Source organism: Euprymna scolopes, chromosome 7 (assembly GCF_053919585.1).
Source record: "Euprymna scolopes isolate OS-2025 chromosome 7, ASM5391958v1, whole genome shotgun sequence".
In the NCBI taxonomy this organism is placed as follows: Eukaryota; Metazoa; Mollusca; class Cephalopoda; order Sepiida; family Sepiolidae; genus Euprymna; species Euprymna scolopes.
In genome coordinates this window covers 124,014,547-124,033,225 of record NC_136488.1, presented here as the reverse complement: position 1 = coordinate 124,033,225, position 18,679 = coordinate 124,014,547, and the positions used below count along the sequence as shown (strand labels likewise).

General features: G+C 33.2%; 1 protein-coding gene across 1 annotated transcript in view; it reads right to left on the bottom strand.

Moving 5' to 3' along the window:
• Positions 1 to 18,425, bottom strand: part of LOC145279924 (importin-13-like) — a 121,649-nt gene extending 103,224 nt beyond the window's left edge. Inside the window, exons 1-3 of the mRNA XM_080131491.1 lie at positions 18,295 to 18,425; positions 12,268 to 12,343; positions 8,036 to 8,155 (exon numbers count right to left, since the gene is read on the bottom strand). Coding sequence (XP_079987617.1) covers positions 8,036 to 8,155; positions 12,268 to 12,297 — 150 coding nt within the window. The 5' untranslated portion in view covers positions 12,298 to 12,343; positions 18,295 to 18,425. The remainder of the gene's footprint in view (positions 1 to 8,035; positions 8,156 to 12,267; positions 12,344 to 18,294) is intronic.
• Between the last annotated feature and the right edge of the window lie 254 nt (positions 18,426 to 18,679).

The following is an 18,679-nucleotide window of genomic DNA, read 5'->3' as shown; positions in this document are numbered from 1 at the left end:
ATTTGCATGGTTTTGATAACAGTACATTTTTACAATCGATTCATATAAATTAGCATTACAAGTTGATTTTTTCTTTTTAGATAATTGTTATTTTATCAACTTGAAAAGAGCTATGTAAAAGATGCTTAAAACCGTTTGAATTATGCAAATACCATCAGTAGTTCAAAAGTTATGAGAATTTTAAGTGCCAAAATTTTAGGCTTTTCTGTGGACATTTTTCTTTAGAAAAAGTGGGCTAAATTACAGACTTGAACATTTCAAGAAATTCGGTAATTTCGCCACCATTTATTTATTTTTCAAGCTATTCTCATGAAACTGGGTACTCTTATGTAAAATTGTGTGCTCTTTCTGATTATGCAGTCAAACTTGATGTATCTCTTTACCATAAGCCATGAATTATAAATTCAGATGTACAAATTAAATTTTTTAAAAAACTGGCGCATGATACCATACAGTGGATGTCTATTCATGAACAAAACTAAGTATTATAGTGGTATTTAAATATAGCCTTATTGAGAGCAGGCATTTTCCTGCCTCCTCACCAAAGGAGAGCTTAATCTGGGTGTAGCCATTGAATGTCTAAGAGCATTCATGGCCGGTATTTACTACTCCCTTCAAAGAAAAAAAAAAATTGAGTAGATATGAATTAATCTCAGAAATAAATCAAAGAAAATTTTTCATGGATTTCTGTAAAAGATGGAAATTCCCATAGTCGACCAGAACTTATGCATTTTGGGACCAGTCCAATTTTCAATTTTGTAAATCCTCTCTATCTGGCCCAAAATATACCCCTATTTTCTGAGATACGACCATAAATCGTACTCTACATGAATCCTCGATGTAACTTTCACAGTACAAAGATACCAGGAATCCTGATAAGCAACAACTATATATTCACCAGCTGATGGTAATTTTTGTCATTTCTATTCTGTTGTTTTACTGAAAATTCAATTATGTAAACAAAGAAATAAAATGATAATTTTTTCACCTTGTTTCCACCTTAACATTTAAAATGATTTCTTTTTTTAGGTTTTAGGGTATGCTGAAAACAAATACTGCATTTAAATCTAACCCCAAGAAACTATGCGCAAGCACACGTACCAAGATGGCCACCAGCAATAACATAAGAAATGACATTGCTTAATATCCGGAAAGCGTCAGAATCGCCCAGTGGTTGACCTTGTTTCCTGACTAGGCAAAGAACGCGGTTTTCTCCCCGCTCTCACCACATCCCATCCCCCTAAACTGGACTCTGTGGAGGTGCTTCAGTACCATATATGTCGGTGCAGTTGGACTGGGCTGACTTTGCCTAATGGATTGAGGGTACTGGATTTACAGTTTCCTGGCTGCTGTTTCCGACTGATAATACAGGTGCCCTAACTCTTTGGTAGCGCTTAGAGCTGCTGCTCCATCAACAGTTGTATAATATTGGGACATTTGTAGTGCCATATCGCGCATGGAAAGGGACTCTGCACTCATCCTCGGTGGGCTTTCCTGAGGCCACAATCCTGTGAGTGAGGACAGCTGATGGTCTACTTGTGTTGCATGTCTGATATTCTGCACAACCACTTGTCCAGCACCCCTCACCCTAACTGAAACTTTTAAATTAAACAAAATGAAAGGACATCTCAAGCAAAAGTTATGTTTAAACCAGGACCAAACTCAAAGAAAACCAACCTGCCTCCTCCCTTGAGGATTGCATTTACAAATATCCGTGGGCTTGAAACTTAGATAATGTTGAATCATATCTCCTTGTAAACATTCCAGATATCTTAGCATTAAGTGAAACTAACCGTCACTCCTCCATTTCCTCTAACCACTTTAACATGTCTGGTTATCTCCCACTCTGCCATAAGGACTCTGACAGACATATGCATGGGCTTGGAGTCTATATTCATAACACCCTCCCCCTGACTAGAGAAATAAAACTAGAATCAGATGACCAGGCCTTTATGTGCTTCAGACTAAATATGCAACATAATATTAGCTACCTGTATTTTCTCTACTACTCTCCCTCAACCCAGGACTGTACCCTAATAAACAAAGTCTCTGACAGCATAGATATAGCACTCTCCCTCGATACTAGCACACAAGTACATGTATTTGGTGACTTCAATGTCCACCACAGTAACTGGCTTGGATTCTCTAATTACACAGACATAACTGGTAGCACAGCACATAGCTTCTCTATATCTCATTCCCTATCTCAGACGGTTACATTCCCGACACGTTTCCCAGACCAGCAAGACCAACATGCCTCATTTCTAGATCTATTTCTGACAACAGTTCCCGATGATTGTACAACAAATGTCCACAGCCTACTTGGGAATGCTGATCACGTTGTGATAATGGTAGAAATCACCCTAAATTCTCGCCCTAAAACTGAAGACTCACTACTCAAAACAACGAGGTATTACAAAAAGGCTGACTGGGAAGCTATTAGGGAACTCATCAGAGATACCCCATGGCAAAATATATTTTCTCTCCCAGCTGAACAGTGTGCAAATGAGACCACTGAATGGTTCAAAACTGCAATTGAGGCACATGTTCCCACACGGAAATTCTATAGCAAGCCCCACTCTCCTCAATGGTTCACCTCTGCTTGTACAGTTGCCATTGTTCAAAGGCAGCATGCGTTCCACAGATTCAACCGACATAAGTCCAGTTCAAACATACAGAAGTATATAGAAGCCAGAAATAATTGTAAGAGAGTAATAGTGACAGCTAAGACAGATTACACTGGAACCACCAGGAAATGCATCGAAGCACAGAAATTAGGAACTCGTGATTTTTGGAAAATCTACAACAGTGTAGTAAATAATGGGCAGTCAACGATTCCCCCACTATCAAACAATCATGAGGCTGCTTGCACGGCAACCGACAAGGCTAATCTGCTTGCCAGTCGGTTTGCCTCAAACTCCACACTGGACCCGGCACACTACTCCCTCCCTGACTTCCCTTTGCGGACAGACGCCACACTAGACGATTTGAAAAACATCCCTTCTCAGGTGCATGGTATCATAAAGAACCTAGACACCGCAAAAGCATCTAGACCAGATCTCATCCCAGCTGTGCTAATAAAAAACTGCTCTGCTGAGGTTGCTCAAGTTCTCTCCAAACTTTACAATAAATGCCTTAACGAATCTTGCTTTCCCGACTGCTGGAAAACCGCTTCTGTGGTACTAGTCTTCAAGAATTCTGGTGAAAGAACTGACCCACTGAATTATCGTCCCATTAGCTTCCTCCCATTTTTCGCCAAAATATTTGAGTCCTTAGTTAATCAAGCCCTAGTTCAACACTTGACAGCTGCTAAACTCCTGACCGACAAACAATATGGATTCAGGCAAGCCCGTTCAACAGCAGATATCTTAACTGTAGTCTCTGAACATATATACCGTTCACTGGACAAAAAAGTGGCGGGTAAAGCGGTAGCCTTTGATATATCTAAGGCTTTTGACAAGGTATGGCACAATGGTCTTCTAAGAAAAATTAGATCATATAATATCACTTGAAGAATACATAATGTAATTAAATCCTTCTTAAGTAAGAGAAAAATCCAAGTTGTCCTTGACGGTTATACATCTAAACAATATGATATAAATGCGGGTGTACCCTAGGGGTCTATCCTTGGATCTTTATTATTCCTGATATTCATAAATGACCTCCCTGATAAAATTGTTTCGGAGATGGTTATATTTGCCGATGACACCACCCTCTATCACAGGCATGAGGGGAAACAAATGAACACATATCTAAGGAAATGGCAGAAACACTAGAGGATGACCTCCAATCTGTAGTGGAATGGGGACAAAAATGGATGGTCACATTCAATGCTGTAGAGACTAAGCTTGTTTCCTTCAATAATACAAGAAACCTTTTTTACCACCAATAGCAATGGCCATGAATACACTACCTGAAAGTACTTCCTTTAAACTCCTCGGCCTAACGTTTAGAGGGAACATGAACTAGAATATATACATTGAGAGCATTGCCAAGGCTGCTTCAAAGAAGGTTGGCTCTCTCTACCATGCCAGAAAATTACTTACGCCTGAAAGTATCATGTACCTCTATAAGGCCACCATTCGCTCATGTATGGAGTACTGCTATCACATTTGGGTTGGAGCATCTGCTGCTTGTCTCTCACTCCTGGACAGGGTTCAAAAGGGAGTCGCCAACCTGATAGGTCCTGAACTGTCATCTAGGCTTAGCCTTGGTCCCATCGACGAAATATTGCATCCCTCTACCTGTTCTACAAATACTTTAATGGTGAATGCTCTGACGAACTGCAAGCACTTGTACCTCCTCGACGTGACTAACCCCCCCCCCCCGACAAGCAACTTAGTCCTACCCCTTTACAGTAGAGATCCCTAGGTGTAAAAAAGCCTTTTACTCCAATAGTTTCTTCCTCAGAACTGGACGTTTTTGGAACTCCCTTCCGGGATACTGTTTTCCCAACTGTACTGATATGCAGAAGTTCAAGTGTAATGTGAACAGACATCTTTCTACTCATCTCCCTTCATAATGCCCCTGCAAATTATGTTCCCGATAGTAGCCCCCTACTTCAAAGTGGCGCTTGCCTTGTTTGGGGGGTGAAGATTGAAAAAAAAAAACATTTAAATGCGATATTCAGCATACCCGAAAACCTTAAAAGATAGTCATTTTAAAGAAAAATGTTAACATGGAAACAAGGTAAAAATTTACAAAATGCATCACAATGAAATTCTTTATCGAACCGCCTAAAAAATTTATTATTATTATTATTTAGATATCTTCAGTTAAAAAAATAAAAAAATTAAAAAAAACGGTTTGTTTTACAGATTCATAAAAATAGTCTTGACAAGGAGTTAAAAATAAATTCAAGTTTCACAATATATTTTATTTAATTGTTAGGTGAAAGTACAGAATAGTTAACAAAACACCCTTCCTTCCCCATATTAAGAATGGGTTTCTAAATAATAACGTTATTATTTCAGCATGGTAGCATAAGTGCACAAGAACCTTTTATTTGTTATATATTTATTTGTTTGTTTGGTTTTTTTTACCACTAAAAAGCAAACGCATGTACTTAGTACATTTTGTTTTTTTTTAACGTTTTTAGTACATGTGTACTACAAGCGTTAAAAACAACAAAATAGTATTGTTTGGAAATAAAAATTTGAAAAACTTGATAATTTTTTTTAAATTGACAAAACCAGAATAACTTTTTTTCTACTTTCGTTTTGAAAGCAGAAAAAGCAGTTTTCTATTTTTAAGAGAATACAAACTTGTTAATACGCTAACAGCGATGGTTAGCCCACAGCTAACAATCACTGTCATTGTTTCCCTTTCAGCTATTTGAATTTCTATAAAAGATAACATTTTAAAGAAATTTGTGCACAATTAATAATTATCAAATATTTACATATTATACATGAAAATAATTCTGAAACTGTTATCTATATGAAAATGGATGATATATACCGATTTATCTCAATTTTTAAATATTCTTCGTCAACTTTGCTCGGTCATAACTTTGCTTCCTGTGGTCGTAAAAATAAAAATCAAACACCAGTAAAGATGGATTTCTTTGTTTATATAGCCTGTAAAATTCCAGCCATATCCAATCAAATTTAACCCCGCGCATATGTATCTAAACGTAATGTATGAAATGTAAACATTGAAAAAACAGTTCCCCTTTTTGCTGTCGTAATTTTTTACCGTTTTTTTCATTTTTAACTTGAAGCATAAAAATATTCAACGCATAAAAGAAAAATAAATTAAAATCATTGGAATGCTTATTCTATTCTCTTTTCATCAATGTAATTCTTTTAAAAATTGACCCACAAATAAAAAAGATATGACTTGTTGAAGCACATTAGGTATGTAATATTTCTGATGTCCACGAAAATACAGCATACGCTTGTAATGCTAGATAAATAAATTATTTATTCAAAATTTTGTTGTCTTTGGTATCCTTTATGCAATATTGGGTAACTCTACTAATCATAGATTAAATGATTTTTTTACACTTTTTTTCTTCAGAATATCGTGTTCATCATTGATATAACCATAAAATATTATTTGTTTTCTGTGTTCCATTGGCTTCCCCTACCCCTTTTTGGTTTTCATCCATTTAACTATGGTCGTATTTAGTTTAATGTTTGTTTTACATACCAACATGCATTAGATAGCCTACCCACATGTAAAACAACAAATGTGCACATATTATTTGGATTCATCAGACTACAATGTTTTGATTGATTTAACCTCCGACCTTCTTCGGGTGTATCTTGTCGAACTCTGGAATGTTTCTGTAAGAACTCAGTAATTTGGATGTAATGTCGAACGGATCCCCTTTTTTTTTTGTTTTTAAATGTCTTGATCAAACTGTACAAGTGCCTTATATTGTAATGCCTATGAGTTTCCATTAATCACTTAAAAATTATTTTCTTTATAAAATTAAAATTACTTCCATCAATTTATGTGATTGTCGGAAAATTATATTTTCATTTCGTCACAGGTACATACATCATGCAGATTTTTATTTATATTTTTAATATAGGGGAAATTCGTGATGAGAACCAAAACCTTTGATTCTTGTTTTCATTGCATTTCATTCCTGCTGAATTTTAACATTAAATTGTTTGGCGCTTCTACACTATCAGAACAAAATTTTGTAGTCGATAAATGGAGTTTTCAGATGAAAAATAATAGTTTCTACTGATGTTTTTGTCAATTCTAATAAATTACAATGTTAGTTTCCAAATTATGCAGTCGAAATTACCTGAATATTACTGAATTATTAAAAAAAACAAAAAAAAAAAAACTTTAATTATATTAGCAGGTGAAAAATTGCGGCCATCTTGGTTTTATAAAATAAATCGAAATTGCCTCCCTTTTGAACTCTCCTGTATCTTACATAAGCAAATACGATCGTTTTCTTCAAATTATATTTCCTGAAATTAATAATTTTCTACCTTATCGATTTTCATAAATTTTGGATATAATCATCTTAAAAATAAAAGGAATACAACTGTTTTCCTGTGAAATTCAGTATTACGATTTCTGAAATTTCGTCCTGATAGTGTAGAAGCGTCAAATGTTTATTTAAACTATGTCCGTGTGTATTTCACTAATTACCTTATATCATTTGTTTTACTGTAGATATCATTACAGAATTTAGAGAACACACCTAGAGCTAAATCGAAAATATAAATGTTAATTTGTGTCTAGTATTACCAGCTGTTACAGCAGGAAGATTGTTCTACAAGCCTGCAGGTCTTGGAAAGAAGCTACTGAAATAGGAAGCTGTATTATAATAAGGGATACGAAACAGTGAATTAGTGAACACCATTAGACCAGTGAATCAAATGAGCTGAAACAAAAGACGTAGAAAATAGAGGAGACAATACTGAAGAACACGTCATCACAGTATTCATAGAAAAAACTGAATTTAGCAACATCACATTTGTGAGGGTGAGAGTAAAAAGAAGAAAGTTTGGGGGGGGGGGTCAACCAAATCACAGATACACTTCTGAATATTATCAAAAACCCTCAAACAGGACAGAGATTTACCAAACTAAATATGACAGCATTACTCGATACAAGATCTGATAGGAGATTTGCAGAAGTAAATTTTGGCAATTAAAAAAATCATCGAAACGAAAATTACACTTAAGGATCAAAGAGCACATCGCTCAAAATGTAGTTAAAATATAATTACCAACATTGATGAGGTCAACAGTTTATAAGAAAAACAATGTAAATAAATCTATTTTAGCGATTATGAAGTCAAGAACATTAACTCTTTCTAGAATTATCTCCCCTTCTTTGTCTAAATTTATTTTTTCACATCTAAAATATCTTCGTATTTAGTTATACGATTATTTTATAATACTATCAGGAACAAAATCTGAAATATATGTACTATTTTTTTTTTAATATTTCTTAATAATAAATATTTTTATCGTAATTATATAGGCTAATTTCTTAACGATAACAAAAAATCTACATCTAAAATTAAAATTTATTAAAATTTAAAAAAAAAAAAATTTACCTTTTGCGGTTCAAGCATCTCCCACACAAATACCCATGCTTCTTTGGCAACCCGTGCTTTTGTAAGCCACGTATGAACATGATGCTTATGATCAGAATTACTGTAAAACTGATTCACAGCCTGGAAAAAATAAGATAATAATTAAATCAAAATTTGTTTTACATACATTTTCTTTTTACCAACATTTTTTCGATAAAAAATTATTGTTTTTAATTATTTATTGGTAGACAATTTTTTTAATTAAAAAAATTCAGTTGTTAAACACTCGGTCTGTCTTTAAGTGCATGTCAAAATCTATAACACTCGGAAAACTACAGTTCAAACTTTATTCCCAGTTTATAACAAAGGTTCCCAACCTTATTTCGCTTATAGACATCCTGAGAGTATTTTATTATTTGTATATCTCATATATGCATACATTTTTTTTTAAAATAAAATTTTGCTAAAATAGGCTGAATTTGTTCTCTAGCATATAAATACATTTACAGCAAATTAAAATGTTATAAATGATATACAAAGCCTGAAAATCAGATTGGAAATATTTGTCTAGCTGAGTTCAAAAATACCAAGAATTGAGTGCCAAAAACGTTTTGATTATATGTTTGATAGCTTGATTCTAAAGTGAATACTAACTAGGGATGGGACGATTTCAATAAATTTCCTTCTGACTGATTCAAATTACGATTCTGTTCTAAATTACCAATTTCAAAATTTTTTAAATGGTTCTTATTTAGAATTCAACTTAAACAAAAATACAAACAAATCGACATGATGTATGTATCTATCACAGAGTGAAGATGTCATACTCAAAAAACCACGTAAATTGATAAAGTAGTATGTTTGTTTTTTGTTAATTAAGAAAATCAAATTTTACAATTTTCGGTGATTAATAATTTTTGGCAACAATCTATATATAGTGAAATTGTCTGTGTGTGTGTGTACATACATTCCCCTATTTAACTACTCTGTCAATTTTCAGTCTACAGACTCGAGATTTAACATAAGAGGTATTGAGATTTGGGTTTTCGGCCAGAAATTTGGCTGTCAAGGGGGTCAAAGTTCAACGATTTGACCTTTGAAAACTCTAGCAAACTCCTCCACCAATTTTTGGTCTAAACACTTGAAATTTTAGATGTAGGTTATTTGGATATGGATCAAAATTTTTAATTTGATTTGAGCCGAAAACAATAAATGTTATAGGGTAAAAATCAGGGTCAAAGCTTTAAAAAATTTGACCTCTGTGGTTGCTACCAAATTACTCAGCAAATTTTTGGTCTAAACATTTAAAACTTTACATGATGTTTATTTAGACATAGGGCAAGCTTTTTAATCAGATTTTGGCCAAAAATCTGCCATGGAGTCAAAGTTCAAAAGATTTGACCTTTGCGATCTCTAGCAAACTATTAAGCCAATTTTGGGTCTAAATATTTGAAAGTTTACATAAAGGGTAGTCAGCAACTTTTTAATCAGTTTTTGGGTGTAAATTTGGCTGACAAGAGGTCAAAGTTTACAGAGTTGACCTTTGCAGACTCTACCAAACTCCTTGATCAATTTTGGGTCTAAACACTTGAAATTTTAGATGCAGGTTACCAGGACAAGAGTCAAACTTTTTAATATATATATATATACATATGCACATAAAGTTATGAACAGTACATAGGACCCGAGCAAAGCCGGGCTGAACTGCTAGGTGTTTGTAAATAAGGGGAGACAACTAAACTCGATCTATCGAGATCAAAATCAGCTTGTATTACTCTTGAAAACGTCATTTTCTATATAAGAAAACACTTTATTCATTTATGCATTTTTTGAATATGACAGTTTTGTTTTTTAACTGGCATATACATCATTAAAAATTTTCTGTATTTTTTTTTTTTTAATTAGATTGAATTCTGAATAAGAACTAAATTTTTTTGGTTTAGATTTTTTAATTTAAAAATCTAAAAGTTAGTGTTTTTGGAGCTTGCCTGTTTGTACACAAATACAAATGCATGATTTTTTGACAAAAAAGGGAGTAGGCAGATTACACCTTACTAAGGCAGTCATCTTTACAATGTCAAATTATCAAAACACTAACAATTAAATGGCTTTCTTTTGTTTCCATTCACTAAGATTCTTGATTTTGATACTTTTACAATAGCCATACCAAAGTTTGATTTGTTTTTTTAAACTGGATACATGTTCTATAAATCTTAAGAAATTAACATAATATATCATATATAAAACAGTAGATGTCTGTTTGTCTGTCTATAAATATTTAACCAATAAACTAATAAACTACTGGTCACGTAACACCAAAATTAAGAAGAAATAGTAATCATACACTAAGGATGATTTATATAGAGCAAAATCTTTGGATCGATAAATAATACGTACAGATATATATTGGCAAGTTGAAATGCAAACTGTTCATTTCAATTTGCCAACATATTTTTACTTCTTTCTTCGCAAATTCAATTCATTTCTTTTAAGTTGTTTAATATTAAATCTTTCTTATTTATCTCTCGATAGCTACATTGGTAGGGAACGCGGCTGGAGCACTAAACGTTTTGGTTTCGATTTTAGCTGATGGCACCCAAGTAATTTTTTTTTAACTTTGGAAATCAGTACTATATATTTGGTACAATATAATATTCAATAGAGAATTGGCTCTGTAATAATATGAAATCTGCATGAATTAAAATATATTTAAGCATTATTTGTATTATTAATCGGACTACTGTTCTCTTGAGTGTGATTTTCACGTTTCAGTCGATGTTACCTCCGACCTTCTTCAGTTGTATCTTGTCGAACTCGAAAATGTTTCTGTCGAACTCGGGAATTTGGATGGAATTTCGAGCGGAACCCTTTATTCCCGAGTTCGGCAGAAACATTCCTGAGTTTGACAAGATACAACTGAAGAAGGTTGGAGGTTATATCGACTGAAACGTTGTGAAAATCACACTCAAGATGAGAACAGTAGTCAGATGAATAATAATATAAATAACCAATCCTCATCTCAAAAATTCAGAAACATCATATTTAAACGTATTTTACGACCTGATAAGGTTGAGCGTCACCCGCTAGTATATCATAAAATGTATGAATATTTTTTATTAATCCAAAACCAAGTGACATATTGTGGGGGATAAAATTTGTAAGTATTCACATACCTCTTATTTTTTTGGAATAGGTATCAGACATCAATTAATATGACCAAAATTTCAGTTTCATCAAAGTATTTTATAAGGCATAATATGGATATTAGTGTTGGGATAAGTAATCAGAATTGGAAAATTTAGAACTATTGGAGGTATCGGAAAAATTTGTGACTTATCTGATGCCAAAAATTGATTCCTCTAATTATCTTTGTTTATTTGATTTTGTTTAAAACAAAATCTTCCACTGTTGTTACTGATTATATAATGATAAATATTTATTGATTTTAAATTATCAGTAAAACTACCATCTATAGATCATCCCCCACAAGTGTGTTTTTACATTGGAGAAAATATATGCAGATATAACATAGCGTTTTTATAGTAACTGGGAAAAATAACTTTATAGTCAAATATTTAGAGATATATAAAGAATCGGAATCAGTAATTGTATCAGAATCAGAAAAAATATTGGAATCGTCCCATCACTAATGGTTACATTATCGTATTCGATTCTACACTCTGTTGTACATGCTGGCATATATTGTACAGCTTTTAGAAACTGATCAGATCATTATTTAAATTACATAAGCTAAAATGCAACAAATTTTATTTGAAAATCATTTCCCAAGCTGAGACAAGACACTTTTCTTGATATCAACTTAGTGTGGTGATGAGAACCAAATCTTTCGAATTTATATTAAATTTGATCTATAGTTGTTACACACCAATTAAGCAAGATTTTTTTAATTTTTATTTCTTAAGAGACCTTAAGCTTTAAATTTTAGATATGAAACTGTTTAGTATCATTATACCTTGATTTTAATCTTTGTAAGGTGGCATAGAACTGATGAAAAACTGTTCTGTTCATGGAATTATTTTTGATCCATCCTATGACAGGTATTTTAGTAAAAATTTAAAGAAAAAAAAAAAAGAGAAAACTTAAGTCTAGTATAATGCAGTTTAATACTACAAGTTTTAGTTGCAACCCATTTAAATTTTCTGGGGACTCAATTCAAATCACCATTCATGAGATACCTATCTATATCATTCATCAAAAAAAAAAAAAATGTATAAAAAAAGATTGAAACTTACTGTTTCCACATTAGCTGCTGTGAATTCCATTGTTTTTGGAGGGGAAGATCTAAAATACCACACACAACTACAATACCTGGAAAGAAATAAGATTTTTATTTATTTATTTTTTTTAATAAAAAAAAATATATTAAAATAAATATATTAAATCCGCTTACAGTAAAGAGGTCCACCAGTAATTTTTCATTTCACATCATTTTTTTTTTTTAAATTAAACTTGTTAGCTAGTAAGATCTCGGTTCAGTCTCAAAGAGTAATAGGTATCCTCTGTAAGGATTTCTAAACAGAGGAATCTATAGTTGATCTACAATAATACCAAAATATGAATCTATATTTTGTTGTTATTTAGGAAAATCAGTGGAGGAAAAGTACTAAAATTTTGTTTTTATTTGTTTAAGTTTAGCTTTTAATATTTTAAACATATTAATACTTGTTAACAAACTATGATACAAATTGGGCATTTAATTGGTTAATTAAAAAGTGGCAAACCAACAGAATGCCCAACTTACAGTCTGCAGTAATTGGTGTTCAGTCAGATTCAGTTCCTGATATTAAACTTCATTTGTAATATAACTTTCAGCAAGAGTTTAAGTTCCCCAAATTTATTTATTAAATTGTTAGATGAAAATATAAAATAATTACCAAGCTTCTCTCTCTATGTTAAAAATGGCATTCTAAAATAATAATCTTATTATATAAGTACAATCAGTAAACTGCAAAAGATTATTTAAAAAGCCATTCTTAACATGGGGAGGTGGAGAACTTTGTTAACTATTTTCTACTTTTACCTAACAATTTAATAAATAAATAAATAAAAATTAGTGCAAAACTAGGCATATCACTAGAGCAAGTGACCCTAAACAGGAAGTTTTAATATCAGGAAATGGATCTAACCAGACACCATTTGCAGCAACGTTAAATAGGGTATTCTTCTAGTTTGCCAAAAATGTTATTTTTATGGAAACTGTAGAAATTATAAAACATTTTTTTTTTTTTAATAAAGTTATAAAAATATTTTTTTCGCTTACATTATTCCATGCAGAATTTCTAAAAATTAAAAATTGTTTTTCTAGGAAAACAATGCTTTAAAAATAAGGTATATATAAAACAATGATTCACTAAATCTTTTTTTTTTTTTTTTTTACATGGAGGTCACCACTTATCAAGGCCCGAAGGCCACTCAGGGATAAGGGTTATTGTGTGTACAGTAATCAATGAGATAGTATTGTAGTAATCATTAGTATTGGGGGTTTTGATAGCGCGTCTTACTTACGGGGCGGTTTGTCAGGAGTTTGTTTATGTTGGACTTGAAGACGTCTAAGTTGTAGTCAGGTGGGAAACAGGCAAGCGGCAGAGAGTTCCACTGGCATGCAGTTCTAAGAAAGAAGCTTTGCTCATGGAATCTACGTTTGGATTTAGGCACAGATAAAGAGTGATTTAGGAGAAGGATGGAATACTGCTGCCATATCTGGGTAGGAGCTGCTAAAAACAGCCTATCCTGCCTTGACAGAGTACAAAATAGACTTTGTGGCTTAGTGGGGGATGCCCTTTTCTCTACCCTGCAACCTCTCTCCCACACAAGAGACGTTGCGAGTCTATCCTTGTTTTATCGTTATTTCCATGGCAGGTGCTCGTCTGAACTCCAATCTCTGGTCCCCCCACGCCAATTTTTCACGAAAAACACCCGTCTAGTTGAATCCACTGTGAAAAATTTCCCCCACTCTTTATCTGTGCCTAAATCAAAACGTGGATTCCATGAACAAAGCTTCTTTCTTAGAACTGCACGCCTGTGGAACTCTGTTCCGTCTGCCTGCTTCCCACCTGACTAAAACTTTGATGTCTTCAAGTCCAATATTAATAAATTCTTAATGAACCGCCTCCTTAATTAAACACTTCATCAAATCTCCACACTAACGTAATGTACTTGCAATAACCCTTATCCCTGAGTGGCTTCCGGGCCTTGATAAGTGATGACCACTGTGTAAAAAAAAAAAAAAAAAAAAAAAAAAAAGTGTGGTTGGTGATTGTGCAACCCTTGTTTCACAATTACATGCACAGCTGCCCTTACAGGAGCATTCATTATGTTTTGAAACTGAACGGATGCATCGAGATATATATATATGTATATACAAGGAAAACAGAACCATCAAATGACAACTAAATAACACCAAACAGTATTTTCTGTTAACAAATGCTTAAACAATAATTATGCAAATTAGGTATACACATAGCTGTGTCTGGTCCTTTTTTTACTATATACATATTTTTAGGAGCGTAGAAAGTGGACCTTTGGTTCACTTTCAGCAGTCTTGTAACTCAATTTCTTTATTTCGTCTTTTAATCCTCACATTCCATGAGCGATATTTCTGACAAAGGGGAAAGAATTGCTGTTTTCTGGAACATGCATATAACACAAGGTCGGCTGATTTTTGATCTAGAGGTAAGTATTTTTTTTTTTAGCTCCTTCCGGCAAGTGGTTTTACGCCTTGTCTGTAGCAATCTCCATAAAAAATTTAAAGAAAAAAAAAAAAAAAACATAGCATATTATTGATTTAAGGGCACATTTTCATTAGTTACCCACAACTTGTTTTGGTATATTTTTACAGACTAAATATATCTTTCTTTACCATACACTTTTCTGTATTTTTTATAGCATTTTCACCCCAAACAAGGCACAGTGTCACTTTGATGTAGGGGGTTACTATCTGGGACATAATTTGTAAGGGTACTATGTAGGAAGCTGAGCAGCAAGATGTCCATTTACATGAGACTTGAACTTCTCTATGTTAGTACAATCGGGGAAAAAGGAAACCGGAAGGCAATTCCAAAATCTAGCAGTCCTAGGGAAGAAACTATTAGAGTAGAAGGCTTTCTTACATCTAGGGATCTCTACTCTGTAGGGGTGGGATTTTGCTGCTTGTCAGGGTATTTATGTCGAGGGGGGTATTTATGTAGAGTGGATACAAGGACTTGTAGTTCATCGGAGCATCCAACATTAAAATACTTGTAAAACAGGCAGAGGGATGCAACATTTCGTTGATGGGACAGCGGTTGAAGCCTAGCTGATACAGTGGGACCTATTAAGTTGGCGACTCTCTTTTGAAGCCTGTTTAAGAGGGAGAGACTAGTAACAAATGCACCAGCCCAAAATGTGGCAACAATACTCCATACATGGGCGAATAGTGGCCTTGTAAAGGTACAGGATACTCTCAGGTGTAAGTAACTTTCTAGCACAGTAGAGAGATCCCACCTTCTTTGCAGCAGCCTTGGCAATGCACTCGATGTATCTGATTCAACTCATGTTCTCTATGAACCTTACCTATTATGTTGCTAAAGAATTCTGTTCAATGTTTGATGTTTTTAATAAGTATTTTAGATTTTACAGTGAATGATGATCACTTTCCTGTATAATGTTAACATAAAATGAAAATTCTTCTTTTTTTTTTTGTCGTATTTTACAGCAGTAACATTTGGGGAGGGGTTACAATATATTTTTTTTTACAGACCAATTTTTTTTTTTAATTTTTATAATTCCAAAGTATTTGTACAGAACAGCACAAGGTATATAATTAGTTTTTATTTTTGACTTGACAATTTTCATAAAATACTAAATTCACAAAATAACATTAAAACAAATTTGTTTTTTTTACATATTCATTATTTTTGTTTTTTTTTGCAGATTGTTATCCTCATCTACATAGATGTTGTTTCACCACATTTCAGCTAACTCATCCTCTGGCCTTCTTCAGGTGGCCCATGGCGTTGAGTCTATGGTTTCAGGTGAGCATTGTCTGAAGATAGCGGGTTTAATTCAGCCCAAAGCAGGCCAGAAAATTAGTTGGCCAAAACGTGGTGAAACAACAACAACTATGGAAGGCAGTAATTACTGTCTTTCATAGTTGTTACAAGACTCAATACTTTTATCCTGTCGCGACTAACCACCTGAAGAAGGCCAGAGGATGAGTTGGCCAAAATGTGGGGAATCAACAACTATGAAGATGAGGATAACAGTCCGCAAAAAAATGAATACACAAATTATGAAGCTTCATCTCAAAGGATTTAAAAAAAAAAAATTTTTTTTTTAAATATTTTTTGTTGTCTTTTTTTTTTTTTTTTTTAATTATTTTTTAGCAGATTTTTCCTTCTTTAATTCTGATTTGCAAACACCTGTCGTCAGAATGTATTTGCTCTGAACATGCCTTTGCTACCTCCCCCCCCCCGCCTCATTAGAGCACTACAACTATGGCCAAATGAACCCTGAACGCACTAGTTTGCCCATGAAACAGAAACTGGTGAATGCGTGCAATTCGTCCACATCTCCATCTGACTTGTATAGCCTTTACAGGCAACGCCTTAACTTTTTAAAGAGATGTGAAGAAAAGAAATACTGAAAACCTTCAAATGGCGGATACAGAAAAGTAGAAATATTTACCAAAATGACTTCCCCACCCCACCGGCCCACCACATACACACCAAAAGAAAATTAATTACTACATACAAACATTAAAACTAATGTTATTATTACCTGCGCGCTATTCTGCCCGAAAAGTGGTGATTGGGAAACAAGTGATCATTTTACGTTAAATTTATATAGATTTAAACTGATCACTCATTCTAAAACATTTGATTGATAAACAATTTTTGTTTAATGATACTTATGCAGAGAAGGTACCGTGCTGCTGAAATAATAACGTCATTATTTAGAACCCCGTTCTTAACATGGGAAGAGTGGTGGTTTGTAACCATTTTGTACTTTCACCTAACAATTTAATAAACAAGGGATACTGTAAAACTTGAAAATACTATTTTAAAAAAAAATAGCACGGTACTTCCTCTGCATAAGTACCATAAAAATAACAGAATTCTCTAGTGAAATGGTCGGTAATTGTAACCCAGAAAAGAAAATGGTGGTGCCACTGGTGCTTTTACAGAATTTGAACCGAACCAAACAGACTTTTGCAGAACTAAATTTAAATCTTAGATAGTAGTTAGTTTTCGGTTCGTGTTTTTATATATATATATATATATATATATATATATATATATATATATATATATCATTGGTCCATAAAATGCCAAAACAAGCGGTGGTGGTGGGACGTGGGTAGATATCGAATATGCGCCGAGTTAAAGTACAGCAAACTCTTTTTATGGTAATATAGTTAGGATAAATAAAAACTTTCGCGTTTATTCATTTAGAAGACGTATTATTATTATTATTATTATTATTATTATGAATTATTAAAACCCCCGATTTAAGCAAACATAAGTTGCTTGAGAGTAATGCCGAGGAGGTCCCCACAACAAAATAATTTACGTGACTGAAATAAGAATTCACCTTTTTATGTGCAAAAGAAAAAAAGCTACATTTTCCAATATATCGACAACTATACGGATCATGAGACTCGATCATGAATAATATTTATTGTTAATGGAGATATTTTGGCCATTTGGTGCCAAATATTGTTGTCTGTGTGTGAAGAAAGAAAGAAAAAAAAAGACAACTTCTGAAAGCAAATAAGACTGTTCTTCTACTGGCCTAAATAATACATATTTACACACACGTAATTACAGTAAATATTATAAGTCGTCAATTTTATAACTTTTGCTGTTATTGTTGGTACTTGTGCAGTTTACGAACCGTGCTATTTTTTTAGATGGGTTTTTAAAATAGATTTTTCAAGTTAAATTCAATTTTTACGGTATCTTTTGTTTATCAAACTGTTAGGTACATAATAGTAAATAGTCATCCTTCTCATGTTAAGAATGGGTTTCTGATTATTCCAGCAACCGCAGAAGTGCCCTTCTTTTCTTTTTAATATTACAGAGGTAGATAAGTATTTGAAAACATTTTTTTGTCGAACTAGGAGAAACCTGTTTCTTATTTACTTATACTATTTTAATATTTCATCAATTTAGCAAAACTATATTTGTTCGAGAAAGACTCTTTTTATAAGAACTTTCCACAAAGACGAAACCAGCTGAAAAAGGTATACAAACAAAGAAAGTCATAAAATAAGACAATACCCTCTTTGACATTATTGGGGGAGATATAAACAGCGATGGTTGTTGTTGATACGCAGGCCTCCAGGCACTTCCGGGTCCGGCAGAGCTAAGAACGGTAACTCTTCAAATCCTAAACCAAAGACCACGTTTTCTTTATCCTTTTGACAATATGAATTAAGTAAGTGTTCAATTTACATAGTGGCCTTGCATTCAGGATTTAAAAAAATAAAAAGGGCTTCAATTACTATTAACGACATAATGTTTTTTTTTTTTTTTTAAGGAAATACCGTTTGGAAATTAGTCAAAAGCAATTTATTTTCCGCTACCTACACATTTGTGTGTGACCTATTTGCATTAAATAAATCTCTACTTATCTATCTATCTATCTATCTATCTATCTATCTAT